Below are 22,816 nucleotides of genomic sequence, written 5' to 3' on the forward strand. Positions count from 1 at the left end.
TGAACGTTCTGCTTTCTCTCTCTTCATTTCTACCTCTTTAACTATCTGAGTTATCTCAAGAACTTTGTCCTCTACCTCTGAAATTCTTTTTTCTGCATGGTCTAACCTGTTGCTGATACTTTCTATTGCATCTTTAAATTCCCTAATTGACTGCTTTAGTTCCGTCAGCTCTGCTATATCCTTTCTATATTCTTCATATCATTCCTCTCTGATTTGATTCTGTTTTTGGATTTTCTTTTGGTTATTTTTCACTTTATTAGCAGTTTCCTTCATTGTTTCTATCATATCCTTCATTGTTTTCATCATGTATATTCTGAATTCCCTTTCTGTCATTCGTAACATTTCTTTATAGGTGGGATCCTCTGCAGTAGCTACCTCTTGGTCACTTGGAGGGGTTGCTGTGGACTGCTTCTTCATGTTGCCAGGCATTTTCTGCTGATTCTTCCTCATCAGTGATTTCTTTTATCTGTTTCCTTCTCGTAATTTTCCTTTCACTTCCTTTTGCTCTTTAAGTTCCCGTGCCTGTGGACTAAGGTTTTGATGAGTCCTTTTGGTACAGGACCAGGACGATGAGAAGTTTAAACAACAAAAAGGGATAAAAGAAAGAAAAGAAAATAGAGAAAGGAGGGGAGTTGGTAAAATTGAATATTGACAAAAGAAGAGAGGGACAGAAAGAGGGAGGCAGAGCAATACCCGTATATTGTGGGGACTTTGACACAACCTTAAAAATCCCCAATCTCCGGGGGTTCATGGTTGGGTGGTTCCCTTGAGGTCAGCAGCTCTTTGCTAAACTTTTCAGACACAGTACCCCACCTCCACCAAGTAGAGAGGAAAGATGAAAATGCTATAAATCAAACCAAAACAAGCTGACAGAGTACTTTGCGGGATAAAATTGGGGGAACCCGAATAATAGGGTTAAAAACAGTAGCAAAAATGAAGTTCTAATTATTGAAAAGGCAGCAATGGGAAATTGTATTTAAAGTAGAAAAGTAGAGAAAGAAAAGAAAGGAAAAAAATCTGTAGTTAAAAGGTTTAAATTAAACAAACAAAACAACAATAAAAAGAAAGAAAAAACAAACAAAAACCACAACCAAAAACAAAGCGGTATATGTATCTTGGTGAATATTGTCTGGGCAACAAGTGGTCTTCTGGGGTATCAGATGTTAGTCACAATGCTCATATGACTGAATACCTCCACTGATTTCTCAAACCCCACAGAGTGGACACCCTAAATCTCTCTTTAGCCCTCTTAAAAGGCACTTCAAACTTTAAATTTGGCTAAGCAGAAGCTTTCCCAGGAAAGTGCTTGTCTCTGGGATCACTGCTGAAGTGGATATCCACTTACCCAGTTTTCCAAAACCTATCTCACTCTGCCTCTGAGGGTTAAGGCTGTAAGTCGGCTCAGTCCCCACCTTTTGGCTGCCCAGTCACTAGGTTACTAGCTCCCACCCAATCCTTGCTCTGGGACCCTTAGGGCAGAGTTTGTTGGGGCAGTTCTCTCACAATGTCTCCCTCCAGTCCATAGCTGAACACTTAGCTCTGTCTGGCTCAGCAGCTCAGTCTGCGGCCCTAGACAACGCCCAAACTTCTCTGCACTCTTGCCCAAGCTCTCCCAAAGGCAGTTGAACTGAGTGCCAAGTCCAAAAATACCAAAACAGTTCACAGGTAAAGCCTTTCCACTTTTTTTGTCCTCCTCTTGGGGTCCAGAACTGTCTCGCTGACTTCCTGTATCCTCAGAGGGATGATTATAGAAAGATCCCACCATCCAGAGATGACGGGAGTATCATCTCTCCAGACTTACAGTGCCCAGTTGCAGGGAAGCTGTTACTTGGCCAACATCTTGCTCTAACTCAGTCTAAAATTGCTTTTGTTTAAATGTCTTTCAGCTATATCTAACCATCCTGACCAAGACCATTTGCAAGATTTAGACACAAGTACTTTATTTCCAGAGATAATTCTGAGAAGATATCGAAGTTGTGTCCCTGACAAATTAAACTTAACAAAAGACTTGGCAAGTGTGTCTGAGTGTAAGCAGCAGAAAGTATTGGACAGTGGACTTGACCAATGTTTAACGGCTACCCATACCAAAATCTTCCAGTGTAGTAAATGTTTGAAAGTCTTCACAAAATTGTCAAATGTAAGTAGACATAAAATGATACATACAAGAGGGAAAACATTTCACTTTATAAAGTATGGGAAAGCCTCTAATCCATGCTCACATGTTACTAAACATAAGATAATCCATATTGGAGAAAAACAGTACAAATGTAGCAAAGTCTTCAAATCTGACTCAAGCCTATCTAAGCATAGGAGACATCATAATGGAGAGAAACTCTACAAGTGTGAAAATGATGGCAAATGTCTTAATCTCAGATCGAAATATTGTAACGATGAGAGTATTGATAGTGGAAGACAACCCTACAACTATGAAGACTGTGACAAACTTACCAAGGAGTACTCACACCTTTCTGGAGATAAAAGAATTTGTTCTGGAGAGAAACCCTACAAGTGTCAACAATGTGACAAAGGATTTAACTGGTACTCCCACCTTTTTGAGCATCAAAGAATTCATTCTGGAGAGAAACCCTACAAATGTCAACAATGTGGCAAAGCCTTTACTTGTAAGTCATCCCTTACTAAACATAAAAGAATTCATTCTGGAGAAAAACCCTACAAGTGTCAACAATGTGGCAAAGCCTTTACTAACAATTCATCCCTTACAAATCATAAAAGAATTCATTCTGGAGAGAAACCCTACAAATGTCAACAATGTGGCAAAGCCTTTCACCATTACTCAAGCCTTTCTGTACATCAAATAATTCATTCTGGAGAGAAACCCTACAAATGTCAACAGTGTGACAAAGCCTTTGCTTTGAAATCATACCTTACTAATCATGAAAGAATTCATTCTGGAGAGAAACCGTACAAATGTCAACAATGTGGCAAAGCCTTTGCTTTTAGTTCATCCCTTACTCTTCATGAAAGAAATCACTCTGCAGAGAAACCCTACAAATGTCAAGAATGTGGCAAAGACTTTAACCAGTATGCACACTTTTCTGTACATCAAAGAATTCATTCTGGAGAGAAGCCCTACAAATGTCAACAATGTGGTAAAGCCTTTAATGTTAGTTCAACCCTCACTAAACATCAAAGAATTCATTCTGGAGAGAAATCCTACAAATGTCAACAATGTGGCAAAGCCTTTAGGTGGTACTCAAACCTGTATGTACATCAAAGAATTCATTCTGGAGAGAAACCCTACAAATGTCAACAATGTGGCAAAGCCTTTACTTGTAAGTCATCCCTTACTAAACATGAAAGAATTCATTCTGGAGAGAAACCCTACAAATGTCAACAATGTGGCAAAGCCTTTAGTAATAATTCAGCCCTTAGTAAACATAAAAGAATTCATTCTGGAGAGAAACTCTACAAATGTCAACAATGTGGCCAAACCTTTAGGCAGTACTCACACCTTTCTAAACATCAAGAAATTCATTCTGGAGAGAAACCCTACAAATGTCAACAATGTGGCAAAGCCTTTACTTTTATTTCATCCCTTACTCAACATGAAAGAAATCACTCTGGAGAGAAACCCTACAAATGTCAGCAATGTGACAAAGCATTTCGCCATTACTCAGGCCTTTCTGTACATCAAAGAATTCATTCTGGAGAGAAACCCTACAAATGTCAGCAATGTGGCAAAGCCTTTAGTTGGTGCTCAAACCTGTCTGTACATCAAAGAATTCATTCTGGAGAGAAACCCTACAAATGTCAACAATGTGGCAAAGCCTTTACTTTTAGTTCATCCCTTACAAAACATAAAAGAATTCATTCTGGAGAGAAACCCTACAAATGTACACAATGTGGCAAAGCCTTTACTTTTAGTTCATCTCTTACTCATCATGAAAGAAATCACTGTGGAGAGAAACCCTACAAATGTCAACAGTGTGGCAAAGCCTTTACTTTTATTTCATCCCTTACTCATCATGAAAGAAATCACTCTGGAGAGAAACCCTACAAATGTCAAGAATGTGGCAAAGACTTTGACTGGTACTCACACCTTTCTGTACATCAAAGAATTCATTCTGGAGAGAAGCCCTACAAATGTCAACAATGTGGCAAAGCCTTTAATGTTAGTTCAACCCTCACTAAACATCAAAGAATTCATTCTGGAGATAAACCCTACAAGTGTCAACAATGTGGCAAATTGTTTAGGTACACCTCAAACCTGTATGTACATCAAAGAATTCATTTTGGAGAGAAACCCTACTAATGTTAATAATGTGGCAAAGCCTTTAATCGGTATATAAAACTTTTTGTGCATAAAAGAATTCATTCTGGAGAGAAACCTTATGAACAGTGTGGGCAACCCATTATCTCGTGTTCAAACCTCACTGTACATAAAATAAACCATACTGAAGAGGAACCCTCAAAATATGAAGAATATTGTAGTACCATTAACTGGTGTTGATAACTTGCTAAGCATGAAAGAATTCACCCTGGTGAGAAATCCCACAACTGTGAACAGTGCGGCACTTCCTGTAACCAGAACGCAAACCTTCCTATACATAACAAAATTCATATTGGAGAAAATCTTACAGATGTGAATAATGTGGCAAAGATTTTTACTGGTCTTCATTCAGCACTTAGTAAACATAAGAGGAATTATCCCAGAGAAATAATGTAACAATATGAAGATGTGGCAAAGCTTAATGCCAGTAGTCACAGTGTTCTGTACACAATAGAATTCATGTTGAAGAGAAACACTACAAATGTGAAGAACTTGACAAATGTTTAACTTGTGCCCAAACCATTGTATAAATGAAAAATGTATAACAGAGAAATCTCTGACAAATTTGAAGAAAGTTTTGAATCGTATAAGCAAGATTCTCTACACTTCACACATTTCAGTACATAACAGAATTCAGAGAAATGGTATAGATGTGAAGAATATTACAATGTCTTTAAATATTTCTCATGCTTTTCTAATCATAATTCATATGAAAGAAATACTCTACAAATGTCTGTCTTGTCTCAGAGCCTTAAAGTTGTGTTTGTCCTAGTAGGTAGGGCTATGAAGAGACAGAGTCAGATGATACTAGGAGATCCTTTGTCCATCAGAAGAATAAAATGAGCAGAGGGGGATTCCACCAAAGACAAGTTGGCATTTCAAGAAAGCTTCTGAAAAGCGAATTGATGTTTGCTCTACAAAAATGAGTCTCAGAGGTAGATATACAGCCAAGGCTACAAAAAGGAATGTTTGGAGCATGGATTCAAGTAATGTGACTGTAAGCTCAAGTGATCTATTTTCAGTAACAGTGCAATTTACACCAGTTCTACCCTGTTTCCCTGAAAATAAGACAGTGTCTTATATTAATTTTTGCTCCCAAAGATGCTCTAGGTCTATTTTCAGGGGATGTCTTATTTTTGCATTAAGAAGAATACGGTACAAATTTATTGTTAAAATAAAGGAAGTTTATTACCTGTATACAGTATGGTAGTACGGTAGTTGTCAATACAAACCAGACAAACTGTGAATCGTACCTTCAGTCATCATGAGGGCAGCCACGAGCATCAGGCAGTGTCACCAGAGACAGACCAGCACTCACCGTCGCCATGCCCCATCCGCTCTGATCCTCCTGTTCTTCTACACACATCTGCAAAAGTCTCCTCCTCCTGCCCTGTGCTCACCAATCACTCCAACCTCCGCTCTGCCTCCACACAGCAGTGACGTCAGGACTCTGCCTAACGTCGCTGGTTGCTAGATGCCAGTTGGGCGGCCCTAGCAACCAGTTTACGGTAAATTAATTTTCATTCTGAGACAGAGCCTTGGGGGGGCCTTATTTTCGGGGGGATGCCTTATATTTCACCCAGAAGGAAACCTGTAACTAGGTCTTATTTTCGGAGGATGTTTTATTTTCGGGGAAACATGGTATCACACTAAAGAAATACAATGATAATTTCTGGAAATTGCCTTATAGGGATAGAAAATGGGAAGATACTCCTTTCTGGAAGTTTTCCCTCTTTCCAGGAAAAATTATGAATATTTACCCCCACAGCACTTAACATAGAATTGGAAAATCTATGTAAAGACAAAGCATCTTACTAAAAACCCAGCATCTTCACCACTTGAAGGATGTTCTCTGGAGTATACTGTTCTCAAATAAGCTTTGATCTTTTGCATACATGTATCTACTTATTCTGCTCATTTGTTCCCCTGTCTTGATACCAGTAACCATTCTTTGGCACCTGGAACAAAAAAACAGGAAACATACCTGAAATCTGGTTTCCATATGTGACATTTTGGTGCTAAAATCTGGGAGGAAACTACACATCTTTGGCAAGATACGTTAATAAAACAATAAACATTGTTAATTTATGCTGCCTGCTCATATTACTTAATACAAATACAGTTCTCACGCTGTCTTTGCTTTCCTTATCTACCTCTGCTTCATCTACTTTTTTCTTCATCTCTGCAATGCACTTTATCCCGGGGACTCTGGCCACGCTGAACTATTTGTAGTTGTGGGACAAACTGGGCACTCCATGCCTTTCTTGCTCTTCCCTTTCTAAGTTGTGACCTCCTCAAGTCAAAGAAACTGTTTCCACTTGAGTTTTCACCTGCTGCATTGCTGGGTCATCTTTTATATACCTATGGCCTTGCTCTGCTCCTGGCTTTAAGAAAGCTCTAGTTAGCCACCCCTCAAGTGGAGCCCAATGGTCTGTGTTAAACCTCTTCACAGACTCCTTGAAAAAGATCCCGGAAGAGACTCCAGACTCCTCTCAGGCTGAATCAATGGGAAGCTCTTTCACTGTGGTCACTGGTAATAATCAGGGCAGATAGAGATGTCATCTGAGCAAGAGCACTTAGTGAGACCAAGGCTGAAAAGAGGTATCCAAACACATGTAAGCCTGGAACCTAGGAATTGATGGTACAAGGTCAGTGCATGCTTCCTAAGGGATGAACCTGGCCCTGGAATGTCACCTTGTAATTCTAGGTGGGAAAATGCAGAGAACTCTGGCCACCTGAGGATGCACACAGCTTTGTTCATAGGTGACAATTAGTCTATGATAATGATGCCTTTCTGGACAGCAACTATTTGGCCCAATGTCTGTAGAAATGCCTAGTCCAAAGAGTAGTAAACACTCTCTTCTCTACCTACAGAAAGCTGTACACCAAGACTTTCTAATAAATCCCGTGGCTACATGTTTAGAGCTTAATACTCCATTCTCTCCTATTACTGAACACCTGGTTGTCTAGCAGGAGTAACAGGACAGCTAGAATACAAATTCTTTCTTAAACCTCTTACATGCTGGATTGGGAAAAGAGATAACTCATTGGTTTCTTTAGATGCCTGATTTCCTCGTTCTCTTCTGGATAGAGACATGTCTAAATTATATACTGAGATTACCTTTCTCCACAAAACAATTACCTTACAAAGAAGGTACTGCAAGAACATGCCTGGTAGGTGTTACTCCAGCTTGAGTTACTCCACGTCCAGGATGAGGATAAATGACCAGCAGAAATCAACATCCAGGTAAACTTCTCTATCTGGGAAGAAGGTCCCTCTAGGAAGGCCCTCAGGACCACGCTGAGGTCCACTTCAAACCAGAAGCTCAACCACCAGAACAGATTGTGTACATCTTAAACATGAAGCATTAGTAGACATCGCCCTTTTGATCAACAAATTTATGAGATTGAGCCAACAAGGCCCTGTTAGTACCTAACTCTTACCTTTTTTGGATTATTGTACGTTTAATGGACAATTACTTTGTGTAGTATTCTGTGTGTCTCTGCCATTATCCCAGGGATACGTGTTCCATTCTGAGTCCATTTTCCACTTGATTGCAAACTTGTAAAAATAGGAACTTGGGCGAGGAGAGAAGTTAATACTTGTAAGGTGGTAAATTTCCTAAAGTGAGCTGGAGCAGTGGTGGGTTCCGACTAGTTTTCACCAATTACGTTTCTTACCTTGTAAAGATAATCATTTCACATTTAGTGGCAGTGATTTTCTTGTGTTCATTTTTTTCTCTTGGCTTACAAGGAATTTGTGCTGTGAAATAATAAATGCTACAAATACACATGAAAATCAATTTATTAACCAAATACAAAACACTTTTTAACCTTTTTCTAATTATAAAGAAATTTATTTGAGATCTTAGAATTAAGTTTGTGAACTTACCTCCATGTACTTGCAGTGGCTGCACTGTACAAACAAGTCAGCAAAGTTTTCTAACTTTGGTTAATCAGTTTCTCACAGTGGTGTTTTCATTGGCATGTGTTTTTGTTTTGCTGGGTGCTGTTTTTTGTGTGTGATTTTGTGTGTTGTAAGAATATCATGGCTTAAATTAGAGTAATGAACAAACTTTCAGAAATTTCTTGTTTAACTTCACAAGAGCAGAAGTGAAATCAGGGACAAGTTGGTCCAAGATTATAGTCAAAAGGCCATAAAGAAAATGGCAGTTTATAAATGGATTGAACATTTTTCTGAGAGGAGAGAAAGCATCACTGATGAAGATAGGTTAGGACAGCCAATAATGAGCAAAACTAATGAAAACATTGCAAAAATTCCCGTAAGAGGCTGTCAAAATCTTCGACTGACTATGAGAAGTGTAGCAGAACATGGAAATATCAATAGGGAAAGAGGACACTTTTGACTAAAAATCCTGGCCACCACCTCACGGGTCTAGCATCATGACAAAGCACTGGTTTATGTGACAATGTATGTAAGGGAGTATTTAGCCAGTGGACAAATTATTGGAATACCCTTATTACCCCTATGACATTTTTGTTGCCTGAAGACAAAGGAAGTATTAAAAAAAAAAAATACAAACATTTTACTGACATTCAGAATGTCAAGGTTAATACAGCAATACTTTCGATGGATATTCAAAGAAAAGAAAAGAGTTCCAAAATTTCCTTGAAGGGTACATTAGTCACTGGCATCAGTACGTAGCTTCCCAAGGGGTGTACTTTGAGTGTGACTGTAGTGATATTTAGGAATGAGTATCAAGAAAAAGTGAAGTTCTATAGAAAATATCTCCTTTTCTCCAGTGTCACTTGATTTATAGAAGAAACTATTAACAGTGTTTATTCTTCTGGAGTGCACACATTTCCGATGAATTTACAAATACTTTTTTTTTTTTATAAACAGAGTCTCACTTAGTTGCTCTTGGTAGAGTGCTGTGGCGTTTCAACTCACAGCAACTTCCAGTTCTTGGGCTTAGGCGATTCTCTTGCCTCAGCCTCCTGAGTAGCTGGGACTACAGGTGCCCGTCAGAACGCCCAGCTATTTTTTTTGTTGTTGCAGTTTGGCCGGGCCGGATTTAAACCCGCCACCCTCGGTATATGGGCCGACACCCTACTCACTGAGATACAGGCACCACCCAATACACATATTTTTTAAAAAGAATAGATCATATTGCTGTCCATGGTTCTTTTACTTACTGTTTTCCAAGCTGCAGTTAACTGATATCTATATCAGTTTCAGATTAGTACTGAGGCCTACTTCATAAAACGTCACTCTTGGTCTATATTGTAGCTGAATAATTCTTACTCTTAAACTTCTTGTCCAAAGACAACAGTAACATGTAAATTAAAAATTTAAGTGAACATGTAGGCATCGTTCTGCTTTCAAACTTATTTCCGGTTTATCATTATTGAATTTTTCTCACTGAGATGATAAAATGCTATCTTACAACTACAATGAGAGCTGTGGGTTTGGCAAGCTCAAGGTGGGGATGAAGAAGTAGTAAAGAGAACTCAGACCTATAACCCACACATGCAGTTAAATTGAATTTTATTGGATAAAATTCACAATTATCTAAAATTGAAAATGCTGAAAACCATTAATGTTTATCTTATGGTCTGTAATATGAAAAGAAAGCCAAGTACTATTATTTTTCCTACATAAAAATTCAGTACATTTATATAATGAAATATTGTGTAATCCCAGTGTAAAATGTCAAGAAAAATATGTAAATGAAATAAAACTAATGTGGCCACTCATGGTGGCTTGTCCATATAATCTTAGCACTCTGAAAGTCTGAGGCTGGTGGATTGCTTGAGCTCAAGAGTTCAAGACCAGCTAGATCAAGAGCAAGACCCTGTCTCTACTAAAAACAGAAAAATTACCCAAGGGTGGTGGTGCTCCCCTGTCATCACAGATACTCAGGAGGCTGAGGCAAGAGGATTGATTGCTCTAGCTCAACTGTCTGAGATTGCTAAGAGCTATGATACCATAGCATTCTAGCCAGGGTGACAGAGTGAGACTCTATCACCAAAAAATATATATGACAAATGTCTCACAAATAGCAATACTTATATTACATTTAAAATCCTACAGTAAAATTAGATCAAAATAAATACAAGAAATGTGAAAATTAGGCAAAAATATTAAGTGGGTAGAGAATATTTTTTTCTTTTTGTTAGTGATCAATATTAAAATTATAGAGGGAATACATATTACCAATAAGCATTTAATATGCTTTGAGATTTTACACAAAGAAAATGTAAATGACAGTAACATTATTTCACCATGAATTCTTAAGACAGAAAAAAACTGTAAACATTTCTCCCAAGAAAGTGCTATCAAAGGTTTGTGGATAATGGTTCTCCATGTACTGAGACTAGAAAAGTGAAAATCTTCATTATTTTCTGAATTAAAGAATGAGGTTAACAACATGCATTTACTTTGTTGCTTCATATAATATACAGAAACTCATTAATAATGAAACCCTCATATGTTTTTAATTAGAAAGAATGACCGTGTCATAAACCAGCCAAAAGACATAAACTGTGTTACATAAATACAAAATTTGTCACTCATCATAGCCCTCAAGGCAAAGTCCACGTGGGTGTCCATGGCATAGGTTTGCACTGCTGTGCTCACAGGCCCCTGCAACCAGGTGAGCTCAGAGAGCTGCTCCCAGATTAGGAGAAAATGTATCTGCTGTGACCATACCCAGGATATGTCTTGATAAATTGCCTCAGACATAGCATTGAGGGAGGTCACCAGGCTTTTTGTCAGCATAGCTGGTGATCTTTTGGGAACTGCATTCTAGGCCATTTGGAACTGAAATGTGGGCCACATGCTGAACCCATTGTGCACCTGTAGGGGACCCCTGCCACAGACTTCACAGGCCTTCTCCATGTCACCTCTGTGTATAATGTCAGAGACCTTTGGTTTCTTTTCCACAGTCAAGCTCCTCTTATAGACGATACTCTGTGTAAGAATCATGAGAGTGCGAGACTCTTCAGAACAGTTTCCAAAGTTGCTTATTCTGGAACCTTCCCATGCATCTTCAGGTGAACCTCACTTGTCTGTCTTCCTCCTTTCTGACCCCCTCATTCTCCAGAAGGCTTATCTCCCCAATGCTCTCGGAGTGCAGGATACTAAAATCCTCTGACTCCTGAGGAACATACTTTTTGCCAAAGCCCTGTGTCAGCTATTTGTCTGTTTTTGAAGCCAAAGAAGCAAAATTCTACCTGCTGCTTTATCTTGGAAGCTGCCTACGGAAATGATTTTCTTTTTCCTGGAATTCCCCCATCTGAGCTGAAATCAGATACTCTGGATAAAATGAGTATTTGAGTGAGCACCTGAGAAGTCCTAGTCCATCCTGGATAATCAGGAGCTACAGTTTTCAACAAAAGGTGAGTCTTCCTTTTCCAGAGTCCAGAGTCTGAGAGATCCTGGCTGTCAAAGAAGTCCCGGTTCCCTTGCCAGGGTTTACTGTGTTAATCCCTCCCTGTCACCTCTTGCATGTAGAATGAAATTTTATGGGGTCTAGCAGTGCTGGTTTTGACTTTGGGCTGATATTTTTTAATTTTGTTTTTCATGTGCATTGTGCTCTAACCCTGGTGCAAAAAAAGCAAGATTAGAAGATTCCCCTGTCATGAAGTCCCAAGCCCCATAGTTTGTCTTGGGGGCATATTTGTGGGTTATTCTCTCAACTGAATCTGTTCAGCTGTATCAAAATAAAGAGGAAGAATACTCATGCAGGGGATCACTGCTGCATTCCTCAAAGCCCCCTGATGACTATAAGCCATTTCCCATTTGCAATCAAAAAATGAAACACTACAAAAGACACACACCCCAGTATCCCTGACTCCCACCCTCCTTCCAGGCTCCATATGAAGAGTCCAAGCCCTTATCTTGCCTTTGGATGTGGTTCTTACTGGAATAATTATAGTTGTCATGGACCAGCCACAGCATGCATTGGGTTTATTTCCTAGTGGCCTGGTGGGGTGAGGAGACCAGAGAATTATAGTATTCTATAATTCTATAATATATAGTAGGAGTTATAGAATATTAATATAGAGAAATAATAGGCACAGACAAAGATAGTTTTAAGAGCTACGAGTCTCGGGAGGTGGCACACACTTCGTGAGGTTCCGGTATGGGGAGGTTGTTTGTGGGGCCTTGTTACAGTGTTGTAAAGCAGGGCATGAAAGACATGAGACACAGGGGGAAAAAAATCTGTAGACTCAGTCCCATGAGATTGCTAGCTCAGTTCTCCCACAGTATTTAAGAACTTGCCCAGATTTCAAGATGCAGAATTATGCAGTCTATCTATGGACACATGCATATACATTGCATGCACAAAAAAATATTTACTGTTAAAAGTTGTCTAGACAAGACAGGCACAGTGGCTCATGCTGTAATCCTAGCACTCTGGGGGGTCGTGTGGTGGATTGCTTGAGTTCACAGTTTCGAGACCAGTCTTAGCAAGGGCAAGACCTCATGTCTACTAAAAATAGAAAATCTAAGGGAAGAGGATTGTTTGAGCCTAAAAGTTGGAGGTTGTCGTGAGTTAAGATGACATCATGGGAGTCTACCCAGGTGACAGTTTGACCCTCTATCTAAAGAAGAAAAAGTTGTCTACATAGATGTTATAATTTTTCAAATGCTTGGAATGACAAATATTAAATTATATTGGATATGCACATATGTAGGAAAATAAAGATGGAGCAAAAATATAAAATGTCCTTATCCATCTAGAAACTGGCAGAGATGATTAGATCATATGATATTGCTTTGACTTGATTAGAACAAATGCAAACCACAGTGATTGCTGATTCTAGAGGCAGCAAAAAATCCAGCTGCAGAGGCTGGACTTCCCCTAGTTATCCTGAGAGTTCCACTGTGTTCTGTAGAATTTATCCACCATACATAATCTCAGCAGATAAATCCATCTAGTTTATTATCAGCATTCTTACACCTTTTGATAATTATTCTTGTATTTTCATTTAAAATTTATTTTGGATAAAAGTATTCAGCAGGAGTTTCCAGTCATGAAATGAGCCACTTGCCTGTGTCTTGCCAAATAATAAAATCATCATCACAATAAAAATGCCAAATTTAAAACACAACCTGTCCTACCATGAATCTGCTGAAGCTGCCAGTGATTGATACAGATTCACTGACCTTCCTTTAAACTCAGAAGAAATGTGGAGGAATGGTAAGGTGAAGATCAGAAGGTGCCCACTCAAGTGTTTGGAGAACCCTGTCCCACAGATGGGCTCAAATAATGGGAAGAAACAGAAAAGCAACCAAAGAATTCATGGCAGCTTCTGACTCCAGCGCCTTATAGCAAAACTGAAAGAAGGAATAAAGGTAAAGGTGACAGATCTCAAGGGTTGAAGCCATGATTGGACATTAAAATTTCAGCATCTCCCATTTTCTCCATGTCCACAGCCTTCTCCAAGCATAGATGGAGGAACTAAATTTAAGTACACAGAGGGTGCAGTAGACGTCAGAGTTCCTCACTCAGGTGCTCATACTACTTCAGGAGGATTACTTTGGGCAGGTGTGTGGGGGGTTATCTTGAAACTATAAATGGCAGGTAGAATAATGAAGCCTAAGTTAAAGTATCTGGATTGTACATCAGAAGCTGAAGAGCTACATGCAGTTGGAAGGTGGCTACTGCAGGAGGGTATGAGAAGCCTTGAAAAAGTTTGCAAGATCTTCAATGCCTTCTTCATTCCAAGATATAATCCATTAGTGTCTCCTTGTTTCCCATCCCCCAAGTGAAACAGCAAGTTGAAACAGGTCTAGATATTTAACATAGATTCTTCTTCAGGCAGAAAGAGCTGAAGAAAAGAGAAAGATTCTACTGCAAAAGATGTCGAGTGGACCTCAAGTGTGGCATCAGCAGACAGAAGGAAAGTGGACTCTTGATCTTTAAGGGTTGCCTGATTTGTTTTTATTTCTCAGACTTTGGATGGGGGATTATCCTAAAAACACAGGATGACCAAAAAGATTTCTCACATATACATGCATGTGTTTTATTCTTCTGCTGCTTCTTCCTTTTGCTCATCCTCTTTCTCTTCTTCCCCTTCTCCTTCCCCTTCTCTTTCTTCTCCTTCTTTGCTGTTGTTCACATAGCCACCAAAAGTATGCCAGTGTGGGCATTCACTTCAAGTGTTCTTATCACATGCCTTTTAAAAAGTAGAATCCTACATACAAGAGCAAGCAGCTTTTAAGTCTTGACATATATTTCGCAATTGTTCTTCAAGAGTCCATTGGCCATTTATTCTCTGTGCAAGCATGTGCAAACTAGTGGCCATAAAAAGTGACAAAATTACGCAGCATTTACTCATAAACACAGGTTAGATATATATGTTGAAAATTGAATTTATCATTATATAATTTCAGTCTTTTTCTACTGGCTATTTTGAACTAAAATATATTTTGTGTAATATAATTATAGCTACTTTACTCACTTTTAGTTACTTTTTCCAGGACATAGATTTTTTTGTCTTTTTACTTTTAGCCTATTGAAGTCCTTAAAGCTATAAGCAGTCTTCTGTAGATCTATTATTGTGGAAACTCACTCATTGTAAATTGACCCACTCATATTATCTTTTTAGATTGAGGAGTTTAACTCATTTATATTTCATGTAATTAAGTTACTATTACTTTATTTCTTCTACATATGTTATCTCTCATTGCTTCTCTTGTTGCCTCCCTTTCTGTTTTATGGATTTTCATAGTTACTTCCTTTGATTACTTTCTTAGTTTCTTTCACACAAATTGGATAGATATTTTCTCTCTGAACACCTTGAAAAATGGAAATTATAAAAACATCTTAAAGATATAAGAATAGAATTTACTCTCATAACCAGCAATCTTCAATTGAATTCAAAACCCATAATGCTTTACATTTCCCATTTTTTTATTAGCATGATAAATTATATCATTTTATATTGTGCATGTATTCATAGAGACACTTCAGAAGTTCAAAGGAACGTGCTTGAATGTATATATTTTATAAAAGTTGAATTAGATAATTAGTATGTACATGTATTATAATGATTGGTTTTGTATGTTTTCAGTTATTGCAAGAAATAGTAGCATTTCCATTCACTATTATGAACCTTTAACTGAACGAGAATATAATTTATTTCTAATTGTTCATTTTATGTATCAGTTTCACAGAATCTATTACAATACCCATGTCTTTCTGTATTTAGGAATGAAGACTTTTCTTTAATTCTGACAGCTGAATTACAGCCTTTCTCTTTGGCATAAGGAGAGCACCAATACGTCAATAACATTAAAACAAAGTTTTTCTAATGTCATTTAAGTCCTTAATATTTTCTTATCAAGGCTTTTCATTGGATTTTCATGTATTTTTGTAAAGTGTTATTGCCCTAACTGTATAATAAAGATTCAGAATTTGTGCTTCTCATGGATGTACAGTTATCCTTGAAAATAGCAGTTACAGGCTGGGTGTGGTGGCTCATGACTGTAATCCTAGCACTCTGGAAATGGAGGTGTATGCATAGCATGTGCTCAGGAATTCCAGACCAGCATAAGCAAGAGTGAGACGTTGCTGGGTAAATCTGGATGTCATAACACAAGCCTGTAGTCCCAGCTACTTGGGATGCTCTGGGAAAAGGATCTCCTGAGCTCAGCATTTTGAGGTTATTATGAAAAGAAGAAAAATACTTATCTAGATTACATTAGTGATGTACTATCTTTTCCTAGAATTTTATGGGTGAAATCTTTTTAAATTTTATTTTGTAATTTTAAATAATTCTTTTTACATTTTAAAAGTAGGTTAAATTTGTTTTTACTTTTTTATCTATGCAGGGTGTCCTAAAATTGGCCATACATACAAACATAGTGAAAGTGGAAAATTCTAACCTAAATGTATCATTATATACAAAACATTCATTACATATTTTTACAAAATATTTCTCTGTGTATTGATATAAAAATATTAAAAATGTACAATATGACTTTCCATTCTGTGTGTAACTTTGGGACACTTTGTAATTTTGCAGGATAATATTCAATATTTGTTTTTGTTTTTGTTTTGCTTTTTGAGACACAGTCTCACTGTGTAAGCAACCTCAAACTCTTGGGCTCAAGCAATTCTCTTGTCTCAGCCTCCCAAGTAGCTGGGACTACAGGCACCTGCCAGAACACCTGGCTATTTTTAGAGATGAGGTCTTGCTCTGGCTCAGCCCACTCTCAAACCTATGAGCACAGGCAATCTACCCACATCGGCCTTCCAGAGTGCTAGGATTACAGGCCTTGTATTTGAATTATGAACAGTATATTTTCTCTTGGGTGCTAGCCAATGGTTATTTTTTGTCCTGTAGGTGAATATTAATGAAAACTGTCAGGCTGGCTGTGGTGCCTCATGCCTGTAATTCCAGCACTCTGGGAGGCTGAGGTGGGTGGATAGCTCAAGCTCAGGGGTTGAAGACCAGCCTGAGCATGAGTGAGAGACCCCATCTCTTAAAAAAATATAGCCAGCATTGTGGCAGGTGCCTGTAGTCCCAGCTACTCATGAGGCTGAAGCAAGAGAATCTCTTGAGCCCAAGAGTTTGAGGTTGCTATGAACTATGATGCCACAGCAGTATACCCAGGGAGACTGAGACTGTCTCAAAAAAAATGAAGAAAAAAGAAAAAGTGTCTTAATCTTAAGACATACTTATTAGTGAATATATATTATGTTTGTGGGAAACATTTGTGTGATGAAGATAATGTTTAAACAGACATATAACTCTAGTTAACTCTACCTTTAATCATTCTTTACTTTTCAGGAGAAACACTTTTTTTTTTTTGAGACAGAGTCTCAAGCTTTTTGCCTGGGTAGAGTGCTGTGGCGTCACAGCCCACAGCAACCTCCAACTCTTGGGCTCAAGCGATTCTTTTGCCTCTGCCTTCCAAGTAGCTGGGTCTACAGGCACCTGCCACAATGCCCGGGTATTTTCTTATTGCAGTTGTGATTCGTTTTTTTGAAATGTTACATTGTTTTATTTAGAAGTGAGACTCTCAAAAACCTTTGGACAAACAGAGAAGGGATATATTCTCTTTTTGGCTTCTCTGAACATGGAAGCCTGAGGGATATGGAAGGAAATTAAGATAGCAGTAATTTTCTTAGGTACTTATTTAAGTGTTGCTTCTAAGTTAAAAAGCCCAATTCAGATGGGGGATTTTTTTTTTTTCTGTAGAGACAAGAGTCTCACTTTACTGCCTTCAGTAGAGTGCCATGATGTCACAGGACTCACAACAACCTCTAGCTCTTGGGCTTCCGCGATTCTCTTGCCTCAGACTCCCGAGCAGCTGGGATTACAGGCACCTGCTACAACACCCGGCTATTTTTTGGTTGCAGTTCAGCCGGGGCTGTGTTTGAATCCGCCACCCTCGGTATATGGGGCTGGCGCCCTACTCATTGAGCCACAGGCGCTACCCCAGATGGGGGATTTTTATTTTTCCTTTTAAAATATATATGCATTCAACCTCTGTTATGTCACAAACCCAGAAAGTTTCTTGTGAGTTGTGAGATAGAAAAAATTCCAGGCAGGCACAATGGACATTAAAAAAAACAGGAGGGGGAGAGGATATGGCCCTAAGGCAACAAGTGGTTACACAAGGCAATTGAACACACAGCAGAACTTTAAAACCTGTAAAACAAACTGGAGCCTTTTTTCCCCTTTAATCAACCTTGTATCTTTTTTTTAACTTTTTGAAAATTTTTATTTAAAAAACACAAAAACACAGACTTTTTTTCATTTCAGTATGTGGTATGTTGTATTTTCCAGTTTGTTCAATGCTTTAAAGCTCAAGGATACCTCTGCTTTCAATTGTACATGGGCCTGAAGCATCCTAGCTTTTGGCAAGCAGGCAGGAGACTCAGCCAAAATCAAAATAGGAACAAGGAAGACTAAATGCAGGGCACATCTGTAAACATATTATACATTTGAAAATTACAATATCAGTAAAAGTGATACAGTTTACACGTGAAATGAAACTATCTGGAACTGGCCTACCACAAGTTTCTGAACCTGGACTGATAACAATAAGATATTTATATATATATATAATGTATAAAAATGTTTTGTTTGCATCAAGTGGAATCGGCAATCCATGCTTATACTTTTAAAATCTAAGCAGGGCAGAAATCCAGACTAAAAGATATTTTTTTCTACTTATGTTGAGTCCAACAGCTTCGTTCATGAACTACTTGTTAAAAGTATCAAATAACAAAACAAGAAAACCCATCCATACTACCAGTCATTCAAAACTGGACATTCCTTAAGCAAAGTAGAGCAAAAGTAGTTACTTTCTCCCCACATACCCCAGGGGATTCAGCCTACTTTTATTAGAAGACTACAACTCTTTATATAAATGCCCTGCTATTTTAACCTGTATTTGACGTACATGGATATACTAATTTCTCTGTGTGTGTGTATGTGTGTAATGTGATGCTATGTCAGGCCAGACAACTTCTTTTTATGCCACAAACATACCAATCTTAATTGGACCCTTAATTTCTGCACACACACAAATAAATTTATTTTAGCATGCTATACACAAGCTACAGTGCAACAGGGATGGTAATGTGATGATGAGACAGGGCTAATGCTCTTCTCTACCCAAAAGAAAATTTCCAGAATTTCACATTATTTTTCTTAAAAACCCATTTTGCTCTAGTACTAAAATATAATTATTAAGATATAACTAGAAGCTTAGCTCAGCAATATAGGTTACATGAAAACACACCTTCTACAGGCAGGGTTTATTACCTCCTCACTGGCTAAAAACATGATGTTTTAGTTTTAATGAACATTTTTCTTCCTCTCTTGGATTTTGCTGAGAAATTAAAAGAAAGAATTTATAGACAAGTACAGAAATTTCTCCTAGATATTTGATGAAAAACAAGGGAAACAGCACATTTAGTGTTAGTGACAGAGAACAAGTCTGGAGCACCTACAGTTGGAAAGCAGATTGTATTTTTTGCTCCCAGTTATACAATTACATTAAAATACGGGCACAGGAAAATTTTACTATATTGAATATCCAAGCCAATTGCTTGTTCTGCAACTTTTTAAAAATGACACTCATGGATTCTTCAGTTGTTAAAGTCCAATAGGTAACCAAAGCCAGGTTTAACTATGTACCACCAACTATTCCAGAATTATAACTTCAAGGCCCTCCCTGATCCCCACCCCACAAAAAATAAAAGGAAAGAAAATATTTCCCTAACAACCCACAGAGGCTGCTTAACTCCTGGCAAGACATGCAAATCATATTCGCTAAAAAAATACACCCCTGCAAACTTCAAGGCATTTATCCAACATTCTCGCAGGGCCGAAAGTAAAACCAAAAGATCAGAGGAGGAATGGGGGGGAAATCATTCTGGGTTCCCCATGAAGAGTGTATCACTTTAGTCACAGAACAAAATACAGAGATCTTTTATGTGGATTTGCCTTTCCAGTGGGTCATTTGTTGCCCAAGTTGATGACAGCAGGAACTTTAGAACCACACTTGTAAGTCTGTATTCATTAATCACTTGCATTCACACTTAAAAATAAAAATAAAAGAAGAAAAAAAAAAAACTATTCGGTACCGGAGATTAAATAACCATGTGTAGTCTCTTGAAATAAATTTGATTCCTTAAGAAGTCTAATTACTTTCAGTTGCCTTTTTTAAAATAACTATATATATGTATATATATATTTGTATATATTATCCTGTGATTCTACTTATGGTTCCTCTGCTGCGTTGAAGATCTAAGAGCATAAAAACCTGTGTCCCCCGTGAACGGAGGCTCTCATGCTGCAGAAAGGTTGCAAATAGGCAGTCTGGTCCTTCATTGATCTGCACTATCCATCGCTTCATTGTAAGTGATTATCCTTTTGGGATCTTGCGTCTGCAAATTCCAAACAGATTCCATTTCTTTAGTGTGATATACAATAGCAGCCCTCAGGGCTGCACTTGTGGCTCAGTTGGTAGGGTGCCGGCCCCATATACCGAGGGTGGCGGGTTCAAACCCGGCCCCGGACAAACTGCAACCAAAAAATAGCCGGGTGTTGTGGCGGGCGCCTGTAGTCCCAGCTACTCGGGAGGCTGAGGCAAGAGAATCGCTTAAGCCCAGGAGTTGGAGGTTGCTGTGAGCTGTGTGAGGCCACAGCACTCTACAGAGGGCCATAAAGTGAAACTCTGTCTCTACAAAAAAAAAAAAAAAAAACAATAGCAGCCCTCAGGTCAAAAGAACCCGCTATCATTTCTTTCTAGGCCTCTCTGGTATCCCTGTTCTTTAGAGGAGCCTAACAAAGTGTTCGTAGGAGAGGCCAGAGGATTTTGATTTTCTATCTCGTAGTCCTTTGAGAGAAACACTAATGCACCTTGACTACTGGTGTCTGCCTTTTGCAGGTCACCTATATGACTGGGTTCCAAAGATAAGGCTCCACTCTCACTAGTAGTCCCAGATTTCAGAATGCTACCCAGAACTTGAGGACTAGTCTGTTTCTCCAGCTCAAGCCTTGAGAAACACAGGATGCTCAGTTTCTGAAGGGATTATTTCAGCACCCTGTGAAACCAAAGTGGCAGGATATTCTCCTTGAAATGTTACCTCCATTACTTTACGATCTGATTACTTCCCAGTAACAATCTCAGGGCCAGCATTGGGCTCATTTATAAATGATAAACCCCACTGATTCTGGAAGATATCCCCCAGCTTTTGCTGATCTGTCTGAGAGGGCAGATCCACTTGTGCTGTGCTCAACAGCACAGTTTGCGTATTTGAAGGGTAGATCAAAAGGCTAGACTTAATTTGTTCAACAGCTGCTGAAGTTAGACTCATGTCCTGGAGAACTGAATCAGTCCCAGAAGAAATGGATGTGAGAGTATTAGCAGCATTAGTTAGCAGTGGCTGGCCCCCTGAAGGATATACACTTGCATCAGTCCCTGCTAAAACAGGCCCATTAGAAAAGCTGGCAGAAGTAACAGATTTCAGTGCTGACATAGGAACCTGGGGTAACCAGGTTAACTAAGAGGATGAAGATAAAGATGGTGACACGGAAGAGTTCTGTATGGTTTTGTTGAGGTTTTCCTTAACTTTGCTTGCATAACTTATTTTAGGAACTATTTTAGCACTGCTATTGTCCACTGGAAAAACTGGGGGTGGTTTAAATAGTGTCCATGAGTCCTCTTTGGAGGCAACAGCTGAAGCATGCTTTCCTTTGGATCGATCATCAAACTTTTTGCTGCTCGCACCAGGTTTAACATCTGAGCTTTGCCGAAGCACATCACCCACAGCAGGTTTTCCACGACTTGCACCTCCAGGCCCAGTGTCATACTTCCAAATGGGCTTTGAACCATCTACTCGATTTCCCTTTTGTTCACTATAGTCAGGCTTGAAATTTTCAAGTCCTTGTTTTAAGGTTGGGACACTGGACTCTTGTTGCATTATTTTGTCCTGCACTAAATTAAGGTTTTCACAACCCTTAGCACTATTTCACCTAGCTTTTCTTTTTTTAGGAGTGGTATATCCGCTTTCAGATCCACTACCATCATTATCTGCTCCTTTACCCATATAAACCTTAGTAATATAGCCAGAATCATTCGTTACAACACCATTTGGAATTGCTATAGTATCGGTCTTATCTACGGACTGGTTCTCTCCAGATTTATTTTCATAAGACTTCCCATTCTTTTTGTCCATACTGTTTTTCTGAATGAAATTCTTGGTTTTCATTCCTGCTTTCCCAAAGGTGCTGGCCTTTACAGTCCGTTTCAGGCTAGTATCTACAACTTGCTGGTTGCCATTGAGGACCCTGGAAATAGGGCTGTTAGCTTCATCAGAACCCAGATTCTTTAAACCATTTAGTTCACCATAACCTGTTTTCTTCTTCAGCATTTCCTGGTGCTGCTGGAGGGTGTGTTTCTGCTCATGTTTCAGTGGCTTTGGCTGGGCCTTGGGGCTGCCCTCGGCTCCATGCTGCAGGTATTGGTGAGGCTGCTAGTGATGATGGTGGTGGTGGTGGTTGTGGTTATGATTGTAGAAATAATAATGGTGGTGATGGTGCTGCTGCTGCTGCTGCTGGGGGTGATGGTGCTGAGTCTGTGGCTGCCCAGGCTTCTCCTCCATTGAAAGCGGCTGGGACTTCCTGGCTGAGGCTGCGTGTTGCTGCACCATCAGGATCTCTGTAGTTGTGATTCTTGTTTAGCTGTGGCCCCAGCAGGCTCGAACCCGCCAGCCTTGGTGCATGTGGTGCCTTAGCTGCTTGAGCCACAAGCAAGCCTACTTTTCTTATTCTTGTTTTGCAATTCCATGTTAGTGTGTTTCTTACCGTTGTAGGCTTTTAAACCTCAATTTATTTTGTGTTTGGTTTCACCTGTGTAATATTATTTTGTATGAAACCTCAACTCTTACATATATTTTAATATATGGTTCAATTTAAATGAATCAGCTATATGTCTTCACTAATGATTGCTGTATGTCTTTTCTATGAATATTACGCTAAGTTTGTGTATGGTTTATCTTGAATATTTCTTTTCCTGGATGATTGTCA

At 38.9% G+C, this 22,816-nt stretch overlaps 1 protein-coding gene and 1 pseudogene across 1 annotated transcript in view; one reads left to right on the plus strand and one right to left on the minus strand.

Annotated features, from left to right (window-relative positions):
• Positions 1 to 18,149, plus strand: part of LOC128572812 (zinc finger protein 493-like) — a 58,090-nt gene extending 39,941 nt beyond the window's left edge. Inside the window, exon 4 of the mRNA XM_053572922.1 lies at positions 1,887 to 18,149. Coding sequence (XP_053428897.1) covers positions 1,887 to 4,273 — 2,387 coding nt within the window. The 3' untranslated portion in view covers positions 4,274 to 18,149. The remainder of the gene's footprint in view (positions 1 to 1,886) is intronic.
• Positions 18,150 to 19,725: 1,576 nt separating this feature from the next.
• LOC128572819 (FMR1-interacting protein NUFIP2-like) lies at positions 19,726 to 22,392 on the minus strand (annotated as a pseudogene).
• Between the last annotated feature and the right edge of the window lie 424 nt (positions 22,393 to 22,816).

Source organism: Nycticebus coucang, chromosome 20 (assembly GCF_027406575.1).
Source record: "Nycticebus coucang isolate mNycCou1 chromosome 20, mNycCou1.pri, whole genome shotgun sequence".
NCBI classification, from domain to species: domain Eukaryota; kingdom Metazoa; phylum Chordata; class Mammalia; order Primates; family Lorisidae; genus Nycticebus; species Nycticebus coucang.